The following is a 12,953-nucleotide window of genomic DNA, read 5'->3' as shown; positions in this document are numbered from 1 at the left end:
GGACAAGAATGAGGCCTGCCTAGAGCATGGCTTAGAAGATGTGTTCCTGATTTCACAGCTTCTGCATCCTGAGTTCTTTTTGATCCTGTTCACTTCCCTCATAAACCCCATAGTCCTAAATATTGTCTGTATTGTGTGGCCATTGCAAGGGATTATCAAACCAAGCAGAGAAGTAGAGTGCCATGGAAAGGGCTGTTGGCGTCATACTAGGGTAAAGACAGAGGGTGGATGCATGTCTGACCTCATAGGAAATGGCCTTCAGCTGATGTAGAATTTGATTGTCTTTTCCCCCTGTAAAGCCAGAGGTTGGACTTGGCCCCCATACCATTTTTACACATACATACTTTTTTCTTTAAACTGGTAAAGTGCCTCAAAATTTGGAGTCATGACTTCACGGTTCTGTTCCAGAGCAAACCACCCAAACTTGGTGTAACCACCACATTATTAAGCTTATTGATTCTATGGATCTGGAATTTGGAAAGGGCACAGTGAAAAGGTTTTGTTTGCTCCCTGATGGCTTCTCAGCTGAGAAGCCTCGAAAGCTTGGGTTGTAAAATATTCAGGCTTATTCTGAGGTTGGTGGTTGCTCCTGGATGCTGTGGGATGTCAGCTGGCCTGCAGGCTGGAACACTCATATGTGACTTGTGGTTGCTTGGACTTTTTCATAACAAGGTGACTGGGTTCCAAGAGCAGGTATTTTAACAGACAGGAATTAAAAGCCTGAAAACTGACACTTAATTAGTTACACTATATTCTACTGGTGAAACAATCACATAGCCAAGATTTAAGGGACCAGGACTGAGATCCAACCTCACATTGAATGTCAAGTAATCTGGGGACTAGGTCTAAAACTTTTACAGGTGTTAGATTTGGGGCTTGATCCGCCACTCTGGGCCATTTAGCGTCACATAGTTAATCCACACTTTCACAAAGCCTCCAGGTTTCTCTCTTGATTTGTGAAGTACCCTTAGCTAGGCTGATATTCAGATAACCCTTCTTCCCCCCACCCTCCTGCATCCTTAGTGACCTCCATACTTCACTCCTTCTTTCTCCCACTCAGTTTTGAGGCCCCATGAAAACAAATTCTCTTCCTGAATATAAGCTAAAGGTCTTCTAGGGCACTGATAGGCTGAGGTTGCAAAAGACGACCCACAGCTTTTTTTCTGGGGATTGAAAAGGGGGGGAGAAAGAACAGAGAGCAAGGAAGAAAAGGAGAAATGGCTTTGGTTGACCACCAAGTAGGCTGACGTAGCCAGGAGATGGCACAGTGGCCTGCTCACGGAGGGTAGTGGTTCTTTCTGCACAAACCACCAGCTGGAGGCTATGTTCAGCCTAAGCCCAGGCAGGAAGCCACGATGGGAGAGAATTAGGAATCCCACCTACAAGAAGAGTCTGAAAGGTTAAACTGTAGAAGGAAACAGCAAAAGGAGAAAGTTACAACTGCTTTCCTGTGTATGACTGCGTTATCAGAAGGACAAGAGGTAACAGAGGTATTCTGTGCTGCTCCAAAAAGCGTAGGAAGAACCAACAGGTCCAAGTTTCAAGGAGGCAGACTTCCAGAGGCTACTTTGTGGGAGTCTAAGTGAGAGACTTATGAATTGAATTATGGTGTTGGAGAATACTAAAAGTGCCATGGGCTGCCAAAAGAACCAATAGCTCTGTTTTGGAAGAAGTGCAGCCAGAGTGCTCCTTGGAGGCCAAGATGGCCAAACTTCTTCTCTCATACTTTGGACATATTGTCAGGAGGGAACAGTCGCTGGAGAAGGATATCATGTTTGGTAAGATGGAGGGTCAGAGAAAAAGAGGAAGACCCCCAACGAGATGGATTGGCCAAGTGGCAGCATTGATGGACTCAAATGTGGCAGTGGTAGTGAGGTTGGCTGGGGACCGGGCAGTGTTTCATTCTGCTGTGCATGGGGTCGCTATGAGTAGTTACCGACTTGATGGCACTTAACAACAAGTAAGAGATGGTCGTGGCTTGGAATCAAATGGTGATCATGAAAGGAGACTGATTAGAGCTATTTTGGAGGACAACTGAGAAAGACAGGTAAAGAATTCGATGGAGGAAGGTAAAGGTTAAGAAGTATGTGTTAAGGACTTGGGGTTTTGGATTGGACATTCAGAGTAACTTCTAAGTTTTCTCACAATTCATAGATACTACATTTCTATGAATTGCTAATTATGACAGGAGTCTTTGGAATGAGGAACAAATGTACTCCTGTTTGGAAAGAATCCTTGTGTGAAAGTTGAGAGGATGCATGGCTTAGCCTGGCCTACGTGTAGGTTAAGAGAGGTGTTTCACAAGGTGCCTACTCCACCCTCAGCCTGTCAGAAAACTCTTCCTTCACTTGGGCCGAAACTGTCACTACACTACTCAAAGCAGTCAATCTCTCCCTAACTCCCTGACCTCACCAAGCCACCCAGTCTCCCAATTACTAAGCCTGGGTGGGGCTGGGGGATTATTTGTACACTTTGGCTGCTAGTAGACAAAGAACTAACCTGGCAATTTCAAAGCAGCTCTTGGGAACCAGTTGATTCAAACACAGTTACTGAGGCCATCATTAGAGGACAAAAGAGGCTGGGAAAGAGGTCCCAAAACTATGGTCTCTCTTTTCATTAAACACATGGGAGAAGTAGTGTCTCCTCTCCAAGGGCATAAGAAACGACAGGTGTCAAGGTTTCTTTATTCCAACACAAAGCCATCACACTAGGCAATTCCCCATGCCACCCCTTGGAGGCCAGGGAATGGGAGCCTAGAAGGAATGATTTATTTTGGTCTTTTCTCCAGTTTGCCTTTCCCAAGTGGTCATGTCACTGAAGTGGGGAGTGAGACGCGGTGGGGGCAGAGTCATGTCAGAAATCCTGTAATGAGAAAGATGGAGGAAAAAATACAGATAAACCAACAGACCAACAGCCGACAGAAGATGACACAATCCTCCAGAGTCATCTACGTCACACTCCCCAGACCCGGGGCACACAGGCTCCCTGCCAACATGGCTCAGTAGCACACAATCCCAATTCATCTGCCTTCCACAGTCTATTTTTGGACACTCACCTCAATATTCAGCTCTGTAGAATCTAAGAGGTCCAGCCGGTGTTCACCAGGAGATGAGTAGCTACTTGGCTGCTAGACAGAATGGGGTCAAAAGTCAGAAAGATCTTTCCCCACTCCCATCACACTCCAAACACTAAGTTCCTTTTTCAGTCTCTTAACAACAAATGGGAGGGGATCACGGTAGGCACCTGCAGCACAGGTAGAGGCTGAGGAGGAAAGGAGCCTCCACAAGTGGCCTTCTAAGTGTCTGATATTAGCTCAGTTTTGGAACTAGTGAATGGGAACTTTAGGAAAGAAGATTTCAATAGAGACCTTGTTGCCTTATCTCTGGTTTGAAGAGCCAGTGTCTGTTTTCCCTTCCAAGCACGTGGCTTACATTCCCCTGACCTCAAATGTGAAGCAGTGAGCAGGGACTGACAGCAGCAGCCAGCAACGTTGAGTATAAAGGCCTTTTGCACTTTGTAAGGGGCTTTCACTTATGCTATTTTGTATACAAACTCCATTTTGCATATGGTGGGGGCTTCAAATATTTGCGGAAAAATTCCATTATCTTTCATAATTCCATTTCCCCTGGAACTTTTCAAGCCCCTGTGTATGATGAAATGGAAGTTGAGAGAAGTAGCTAACCTGACAAAATTTAAGTAAAAAAATTAAGACTGGCTGTCACTGAGTTGATTCAGACTCACAGTGACCCTGTGTAGGGTCTCTGAAGGAGCAGAAACTTCTCTCTTTCTCCAGAGTGGCTGCTGGCTTTGAACTGCCCATCTTGAGATTAGCAGTCCAATGCTTATCCTACACACCACCAGGGCTCCTTCCTCACTTGACAAAGTTAGCCAAGTGGTAAAATTAGGGACTCAAACTCAGGTCACCTAATGCCAAATTCCAGGTTTCTCTCATACTGGTAGAGCCCTGGAGTAGTGCTATAGGATCAGCAGTGGACTGCTAACTGTAAGGTTGGTAGTTCAAACCCACCAGCCGCTTTTAGAAACCCTACACAGGATCACTATGAGTCGGAAGTGATTTAATGGCACTTAACATGGAGTCCTGATATGGCGCTGTGGGCTAATGCACCAGACTGCAAAGCTGTTTGAACTGCAAGGTCAGTGGTTCAAGCTCACAAGCTGCTCCTCGGAAACCCTATAGAAGGTTCCTATGGGTCTGAATCGATTTGATGGCACTTAACAACAACAACAACAACAACATCATCATACTGGTAGACTTCCTTCTGGGGAAGCAAGCAGGCTCGGCAGAAAAAGAAGTGAGTAACCTGGAATTGGGGCAGCACTCAAAAAAGAGGAGGGAAAGTAGGTAGGGGAGCTAGGTGGGTGGATTTTTGTAGTGAAGAGACGTACTGAATGCGTTGCAAAATTGGATTAAACAGATGACTTTCTGTCTCTAACGCTAAGATTCCTTCCAACTCTTGCCGAGTTTGGGGAGTCCATAGTTAAGGAGTGGGGTGCCAGTCCAATTATTTTTGTTATTGGTTCTTTTCCTTATTTCTCAGACAAAAGTAAACAGCAAAGTCCAAAGCAACTCACAAATTTTGCTCCTTTGTTCTAATGCTTTCAAAATACCCTAAGCAGTTTTCAGAGACAAGGGCACCATCTTAACTGCCAAAAGAGACTCCTTCTAGTTTCTCTCTCTTCATCTGTCTCTCCTTCTGGAGGGAGAAGGGAATGTTGAGCTGCCTCACCTTGTCTGTAACTTGCCATTCTTCACTGGAGTTATCCTGAATTGCTAGTACGTCATCTTCTTCCTCTTCCATTAGGCGGAGTCTGATGGCAGTAGAAAGAGTACAGGTTTTCAAACTCTCTTTTCAGGAATGCTGAGAGTTCCTCAGAGGCACCTCAGGGGAGCAGGGGTGGGCAGAATCAGAGCACAGCCCTAGACTCCTACTCCTGATTTACTCAGAACAACTCAACTTATACCCACTAAACATCTCAGGGTCCCACACAGTACTAGAGGAAAATGTTCTGTGATTAAAACAAGTCCACAAATTCACTGGCCTACAAGTCCTGGATAAGGGGAGACCCCCTAAGGATGGGATGATACAGTGAAATGAAACTAGAGATAATAGGACCGCTCACCGGGTCAGCTGATTGTCCAGACCAGCACCTGAGGAACTGAGTGGAGAGTGGAAATGCTGTGGCCCTGTGCACCTAGGCCGTTGGGACTCTGAAAAGGGTGGGCTGTTGGGATTGAAGTTGGATCAGTGACAGGGATAAAACTACAGGATCAAATAAGAGGGTAGTATCAGTATCAAAGTAGAGAAATGCTTGAGTAGAGAGAGAGAAATTTGTTAAAAAGATGAAGAAAACTCAGAGAACTGAAGTGCTGCAGGAGGAACAACAGAAAAGAAACTGGAAGCTATAGCTGGGGCAAGACACTGATCTGGGAAGTCGAAGACCAGACTCTCTCCTTGGCCCTCACCCTTGAGCCAACTCCAATTCTGAGCTCTCTTCTTCTTCCACCTCTTCTAATGCCCTCAGGGGCAGCCTACTCTTCACAGCTGTAGAGGTGAGGGGAGGCGTGGGTGGGAGGCTGCTCAGCTGGAGGCTTTCATCTTGGGAGGAGGAGGTATCCTCGCCTTTCAGCCTGGAGAGGCCTGTAGAAGAGCAGACATGAAAATAATAAGGGGAAACCAGACACTTATTTTTTTCTAAGAACTGCCCAGAAGTCCTGATGTGGTGCTATAGGATAAGCACTGGACTGCTAGCTGCAAGGTTGGTGGTTCAAACCAACCAACTGCTCCTCAGAAACTCTATACAGGGTTGCTATGAGTTGGAACTGATTCGACAGCACTTAACAGTCCTCAATTTGGTAAGGGGAAGTTAAGAAAGGAGAGAATGAAAAATCTAATACGACCCCATTCTGTGACTCAAAAGTTAGAGAAAACTACTGCATAACACTTTGTACTAAAAGGTGAGGCATATAGACTTCATATCTAGATCTTGATAAAGAAAAGCTTACAATATAGCTTAGAAAGCAAGAGAGAGAGATTAACACACATTTCACAGATAAACAGTAACATCTGAACACACATGTGAAAAGGCTGGATTTCTGAAGATTGAGAGGTGAGAAAGGAAGTTAGCCTGAATCAATGAAGGAAAACATGTACGATGCATCCATCCACTGGAGATATTCCTGGTGAGAAAAAGCTTAGTTAGTGTGGAAGGATGAGGCCTAGGAAAGAACAGAAAAACCAGAGGATTTTCTAAAGGTTAGGAAAAAATAAAATGATTGTAATGTCTGTGAACTTTTGACATAAAGGGTAAATGGAGGTCCTGGGGCTCAAAATGTTTCAGGACCTTTCTACTCCATAGCTGAGAGCCATGGTGGCACGTTGATTAAGTGTTTGGTAAGCTCCATGGTTTGACTCTATCACTCACTCTGCACAGACGATGTGGCAGTTTGTTTGGTAAAGATTACAGCCTTGAAAACCCTCTGTCCTATTAGTGGGACTGAATCAGAACAGACTTGATGGCAACAGATTTGGCATTTTGGTCTCTTCTAGGAGTTCTGGTGTGGTGCTGTGTGTTAATGTGCTGGACTGCAACGTTGGTTTGAACCAAAAGGTGAGTGGTTCAAACTCACCAGCTGCTCCTCGGAAATCCTATATAGGGTCGCTATGGGTCAGAACCAACTCGACGGCACTTTACAACAACAAAAGAGTCCTGGTGTGGAGCTGTGGGATAAAGCACTGGACTGCGAGGCTGGTTTGAACTACATGGTCAGCAGTTCAAACACACCATCCACTTCTTGGAAACCCTACACAGGGTTGCTAAGAGTTGGCACCAACTCAAATGCACTTAACAAAAACTCAAGACGGTACAGGAGAGAGGATCCAAAGATGTCTGAAAAAATTCCTATAGTGCAATTTCAGAATGTATGTTAAGTATTTGTCAATTGTGAATCTGCATACCCCATTACCTTTCCTCCCCACAGCCATTATGTACACTGAAAGCTACTTAACTTAAAAGTGAGCTGTACTGGGTGAAGTAGGGAGAGCTGCAAATAACAAACAAAAGCGCCATGTGTAGGAGAGAGTTGGATACTCCGCCAGCAGATGGCAGGACTAACTTTAGGGAACCTAGTGCTCTGGGCAGACACAGGTATGGCAAGGTTTCAACACCTTGACCTCTCTCCTCTATGTGAGTGCCTTCCAAAATGACGTCCACAACAGACTGCATTTTAGAGCTCTGTCTCTAGCTGACACTTCTACTTTGATATATTTCTATCATCTTGAATTCGTCAAAGACAGCTTAACCTTTCTAACACTGGCTTCCCCGCCTGACTTTCCCTATCTCCATCCCTCCTTTAGTCTTTTAGTATAATATCATAGTCCCTTCTTCTCTCTGCACCTGGACCTTAATCACCGTATTAATTCTGCCAAGGCTAGACACAAGCTGCCCTTCCTATCCATCCTGGCTGAGGTATTCATTGTTATACGTTACCGCACTAGTAAACAAAGAGCTCTGTTGGTGCTGTGGGTCAGGCTCCCATCAAGATTTACTATGAGTAAAGGTCACTATGAGTCAGAATAGATTTGGCAGTGGGTTTGTTTTTGGGGGGCACATGTTACTATGATAACTTTAAAAAAAAAAAAAAAAAAACCTTTTATTGTGAATTGGTAAAGGTGTACAGAGCAGATCATCAGTTTTACCTTCCACAAATCACAACTTCTTTTAAAAAATGTTATTTTATTGTGTTTTCAGTGAAGGTTACATAGTAGTTTGTTGTTGCTGTTGTGTGCCATGGAGTGGGTTCCGACCCATAGTGGCCCTGTACAGGGTTTCCGAGGCTGTAAATCTTTACAGGAGCAGAATGCCTCATCTTTCTCCCACGGAACAGCTGGTAGTTTCGAACTGCTGACCTTGCGGTTCGCAGCCCGATTCGTAACCACTACGCTACCAGAGCTAGGTTCCCATTAAAACATTTCCACACAAGTTGTCTAGTGACACTGGTTACATTCTCCACAGTGTGTGGACATTCTAATTACTGGGGTTTTGGTGGTTCTGCTTCCATTACCCTAGGTTCCTGCTCCTCTACAGTTTCATCTTTGTAACTGAGTTTTTAACAGAGTACAGCACTTACAGGTGATATTTTGTCTGAAACAATCTGTGATTTAGCTACAAGGTGACCTCAGGGGTGCTTATTTCAGTTCAATGTTTAAAAAGCATCTCAGGGCAATAGTCTTGGGCAGTCCTCCAGTCTTAAACAATCCCATAGGTCTATTCTATTTTGGGTTTTAAAAGTAATTTTAGGTTCTGATTCCATGCTGTTCTCCCATTATTTTGGGGTCCCTCTATTGTGGCCCTGATTAGAATGATATGACGGTTTCTTAACTCACATTTCTACTTTCTATTTCTTTACCAGTTTTGCATCTTAAAACACTCTTTTCAGTATAATACGCCTCTGTTCATAAACTGCAAATGGTTAATCATCCTGCATAATGTTCAAATTTTTTTCATTTAAATGCTCTTCACATGTGGCTCCAACATAAACTGTGCTTGTCTTGATCACCAAATGACCTGTATTAGTATATAATAAATCCAACATTCAATTCTTAGTTCTCATCCTTTTTAAAGTAGTTTTTGAAACAATCACTCCTTTCTTTCGAAATGTCAGGCCAAAATTCTTGAAGACCTACATCCTACACCAACCTCTACAACGGCCTTCTCACTGGTTACCTTGCTTCTCTATCCTTGCCCTTCTAGTCAATTTTCAGCACATGTCAGAAGGACCCTTTTAAAATACAAGGGTCAAAACTCTCCACTTGTTTCTCACTTCATTCAGAGTAGTATAGACTCTGGGCCCCTGCTGTTGTTTTGATCTCATATCCTATGCACACTCTTTCATACACTGTGTTCTGGCCATACTGCTCCTCAACTGTGTCAGGCTTTAGTGCTCCATGACCATGGCAGGCACAGTCCCCTCATCACTGCTCCCGTTGTTATTCGATTTCACAACTCTCACTTCCTATTGGTTTTGCCTAACATCTATGTTCTAAGTGAGGTTTCTTTACCCTGATCTTTCTTGTTAAGACTGAGATCCACCTCCCCAGCCCCAAAGTATTCCTTCACCCTCTTTCCTGTTTTATTATTTTTTTAAACCATATTATTATCACTACTGGACACTCTCTAAATAATTTTTTTTTTCATTTTTGCTCATTGCTTTATTCCCAGAACATGGTATTCAATAAATATCTGTTGCTTGAGCAACTGAAACAATCACACTAATTGATCTTACCTTAACTTCTGCCTTCTTGGTAAAACTTTTCTATACAAAGCCAATTTAGAGCATCCCTTTCATTCCCTGAAGTCAACAGCCTTCATTGATACTTATCATTTACTGGTGAGTGTTAATAATTCATGACTTTGGATTAGGAAATGGTTTCTTAGATTTGACAAACCAAATGATGAGAAACAAAAGAAGAAAATATTAATTAAATCATATTCAAAATGAAAACTTTTGTTCTCCAAAGAACATCATCAAAAGTGAAAAAAAACCACAGAAGATAAATTTTGCAAATACATATCTGATAAGAGATTTGTGTCTAGAATATAAGGATGTCTTACAGCTTAACAAGACAAATTATCCAGTTTAAAACTGAGCAAAGCACTTTGACATTTCTCCAATGATGCTATACAAAAGGGTTATAAACACATGAAAAGATGCTGAACATTATTAGTCACTGTTGTCAGTACTGTTGATCAATTCCAACTCATAGCCACCTTACGCACAACACAGGGGGACACTGCCCAGTCCTGTGTCAGCCTCAAAATCATGATTACACTTGAGCTTACTGCTGCTGGCACTGAGTCAATCCATCTTGTTGGGGGTCTTCCTCTTCTTCACTGACCCTCTCTTTACAAAGCATGATGTCCTTTTCCAGTGACAGGTCCCTCCAGATCACATGTCCAAAACATGGGAGACAAAGTGTGCCATTCTGGCTTCTAAGGAGCATTCTGGATGTCCTTTACCAACTGAATCTGTTTGTTCTTTTGGCAGTTCGCAGTACTATTCCTATTCTTCTTCAATATAATAACACAAATGCATCAATTCTTCTATGGTCTTCCTTATTCACTGTCCAACTTTCACATGCATATGAGGCTACTGAAAATACCATGGCTTGGGTCAGGTGTACCTAATCCTCAAAGTAATATTTTTGCTCTTCAACACTGTGCAGATTTGCCTGGTGTAATACGTCGTTTGAGTTCTTGACTGCTGCTTCTATGAGTATTGATAGTGGAGCTAAGCAAAATAGTCTTTAACAACTTCAATCTTTTCTCCATTTATACAGATGTTATTTATCAGTCCAGTGGTGAGGATCCTTGTTTTCTTTACACTGAGGTGCAACCCATACTAAAGCCTGTAGTCTATGATCTTCATCAGTAAGTATTTTAAGTTGTCTTTGGTTTCAGCAAGCAAGGTTGTATCATCTGAATATTGCAGGGTTTTAATGAGTCTTCTTGTAATTCTGATGCCATGTTCTTCTTCATATAATCTAGTTTCTTGGATTATTTGCTCAGCATACAGATTGAATAAGTATAGTGAAAGAATAAAACCCTGGCACACACCTTTCCTAATTTTAAATCATTCAATGCCCTCTTGTTCTGTTCAAACATCTTGTTTGTTCAAACATTCTGTTCAATGATCTTGATCCTCATAAGCACAAATAAGTGTTCTGGAATACTCATTCTCCACAATGTTGTCCACAGTTCGTTATGATACACACAATTGCAGAGTCACTGAAGCACACAAATATCTTTCTGGTATTCTCTGTTTTCAGCCAAGATTCATTTAATGTCAGCAATGACATTCATTCCATGTCCTTGTCTGAATCTGGCTTGAAGTCTGGCAGTTCCCTGTCAATGTACTGTTGCAGCAGCTTTTGAATAATTTTTAGCAAAATTTTACTTGCATGTGATACTAATGATATTGTTTGATGATTTCCACATTTCATTGGGCCACCTCTCTTTGGAATGGGCACAAATATAGATTTCTTCCAATAAGATTGGCAAGGTAGCTGTCTTTCAAATTTCTTGGCATAGATGAGTGCCTCAGTGCTACATCAGATTGTTACAGATTTCAATTTGTATTTCTTCAACTCCGAGAGCCTTGTTCTTTGCCAATGCTTCAGTGCACTTTGGACTTCTTCCTTCAGTATCACTGGCTCTTGATCATATGCTACCTTCTTGAACATGGAACATTCTTTTTGGTACAGTGATTCAGTGTATTCCTTCCATCTTATTTTGATGCTTTTGGCAACATTTAACATTTTTGCCCATAGAACCCTCCAATATTTCAAGCTGAGGCTTGAGTTTTTTCTTTAGTTCTTTCAGTTTGAGAAATACTGGATCATGTTCTTCCCTTTTGGTTTTCTAATGCCAGGTTTTTGTACATTTCATTATAATACTTGACTTAGTCTTCTTGAGCTGCCGTTTGAAATTTTTTGTTCAGCTCTTTCACCTCTTCATTTCTTCTATTTGCTATAGCCTCTCTACACTGGAGAGCAAGTTTCAGTCTCTTCTTCTAACGGATGCATTTTGGTCTTTTCACTCTTTCTTGTTTCCTTAATGACCTTTTGTTTTTTCATGACTTTTGTTTTCTTCCTGTATGATGTTCTTGATGTTATCCCAGAACTCCTCTGGTCTTTGGTCATTAGTGTCTAACGCATCAAATCTGTTCTTGAGATGATCTCTAAATTCAGGTAGGATATGTACAAGGTCATATTTTGGCTTTCATAGACTTGTTTTAAATTTTTTCAGCTTCAGCCTGAGCTTGCATATAAGCAATTGATGGTCTGTTCCATAATCTGCCCCTGGCCTTATTTTGGTGGCTAATATAGAGCGTTCCCACTGTCTCTTGGCACAGTTGTAGTCAATTCGATTTCTGTGTATTCCATCTGGGGAGTGTCATTTGTATAGTCATCTTTGGAATCCTGGTGAGGAGCTGCAGGATAATACACTGGACTGAAAGGTCAGTTTGAACATCAAGGTGCACGGTTCAAACCCACCAGTGCTTCTCGGAAACCCTATACAGGGCACTCATCTACGCCACAGGGATTTTAAATGCTAGCATGGTCACTCATGGTGGACAGGTTTCAGCTGAGTTTCCACATGAAGACAGACTAGGAAGGAGAGAGAGACTACTTCTGAAATATTCAGTCACTGTAAACCTTATGAGTAACAGTGAAACAGTCAACACCAGAATATTAAATATTGAAACATGATGAAGAGCACCAGAATACTGTCAGATATAGTGCCTGAAGGTGAATCCCTTGGGTTGGAAGGCACTCAAATTACAACTGAGGAAGAGCTGCCTCCTCAAAGTAGAGTTGACTGTGATGACACAAGTGGGGTAAAGCCTTTGGGACCTTTATTTTCTGGTGGGGCACAACTCAAGATGAAGAGAAACAGCTGTAAACATCCATTAATAATCAGAACATGGAATGTATAAAGCATGAATCTAGTAAAATTGGAAATTGTCAAAAATGAAATAGAATGCATCAATATCCTAGGCATTAGCGAGCTGAAATGGATGGGTTTTGGCCATTTTGAATCTGATCACATGGTTTACTATACCAGGAATGACAAATTGAGGAGGAAAGGCATTGCCTTCATTATAAAAAAAGAATATATCAAGATCTGTCCTGAAGTACAATGCTGTCTGTAATAGGATAATATCCATATGCCTACTGAGAGAGATCAGACGACGTATTGCATTGGGCAAATCTGCTGCACAGGAACTTTTTAAAGTGTTGAAGAGCAAGGATGTCAGCTTGAGGACTAAGGTGCGCCTGACCCAGGCCGTGGTATTTTCAATAACCTCATATGGATGTGAAAGCTGGACAGTGAATAAGGAGGATCGTAGAAGAATTGATGCCTTTGAGTTG

General features: G+C 42.3%; 1 protein-coding gene across 1 annotated transcript in view; it reads right to left on the bottom strand.

The window, feature by feature from the left end:
* Window positions 1-2,853: 2,853 nt before the first annotated feature.
* STAG3 (stromal antigen 3) overlaps window positions 2,854-12,953 on the bottom strand; it is a 47,388-nt gene continuing 37,288 nt past the window's right edge. The window contains exons 29-33 of the mRNA XM_006859814.1: window positions 5,486-5,660; window positions 5,143-5,244; window positions 4,749-4,830; window positions 3,056-3,127; window positions 2,854-2,862 (exon numbers count right to left, since the gene is read on the bottom strand). Of these exons, the coding sequence (XP_006859876.1) occupies window positions 2,854-2,862; window positions 3,056-3,127; window positions 4,749-4,830; window positions 5,143-5,244; window positions 5,486-5,660 (440 nt within the window). The remainder of the gene's footprint in view (window positions 2,863-3,055; window positions 3,128-4,748; window positions 4,831-5,142; window positions 5,245-5,485; window positions 5,661-12,953) is intronic.

This window comes from Chrysochloris asiatica, unplaced genomic scaffold, assembly GCF_000296735.1.
Source record: "Chrysochloris asiatica unplaced genomic scaffold, ChrAsi1.0 scaffold00034, whole genome shotgun sequence".
Classification (NCBI taxonomy): Eukaryota; Metazoa; Chordata; class Mammalia; order Afrosoricida; family Chrysochloridae; genus Chrysochloris; species Chrysochloris asiatica.
This window is presented reverse-complemented; position numbering and strand designations above follow the sequence as displayed.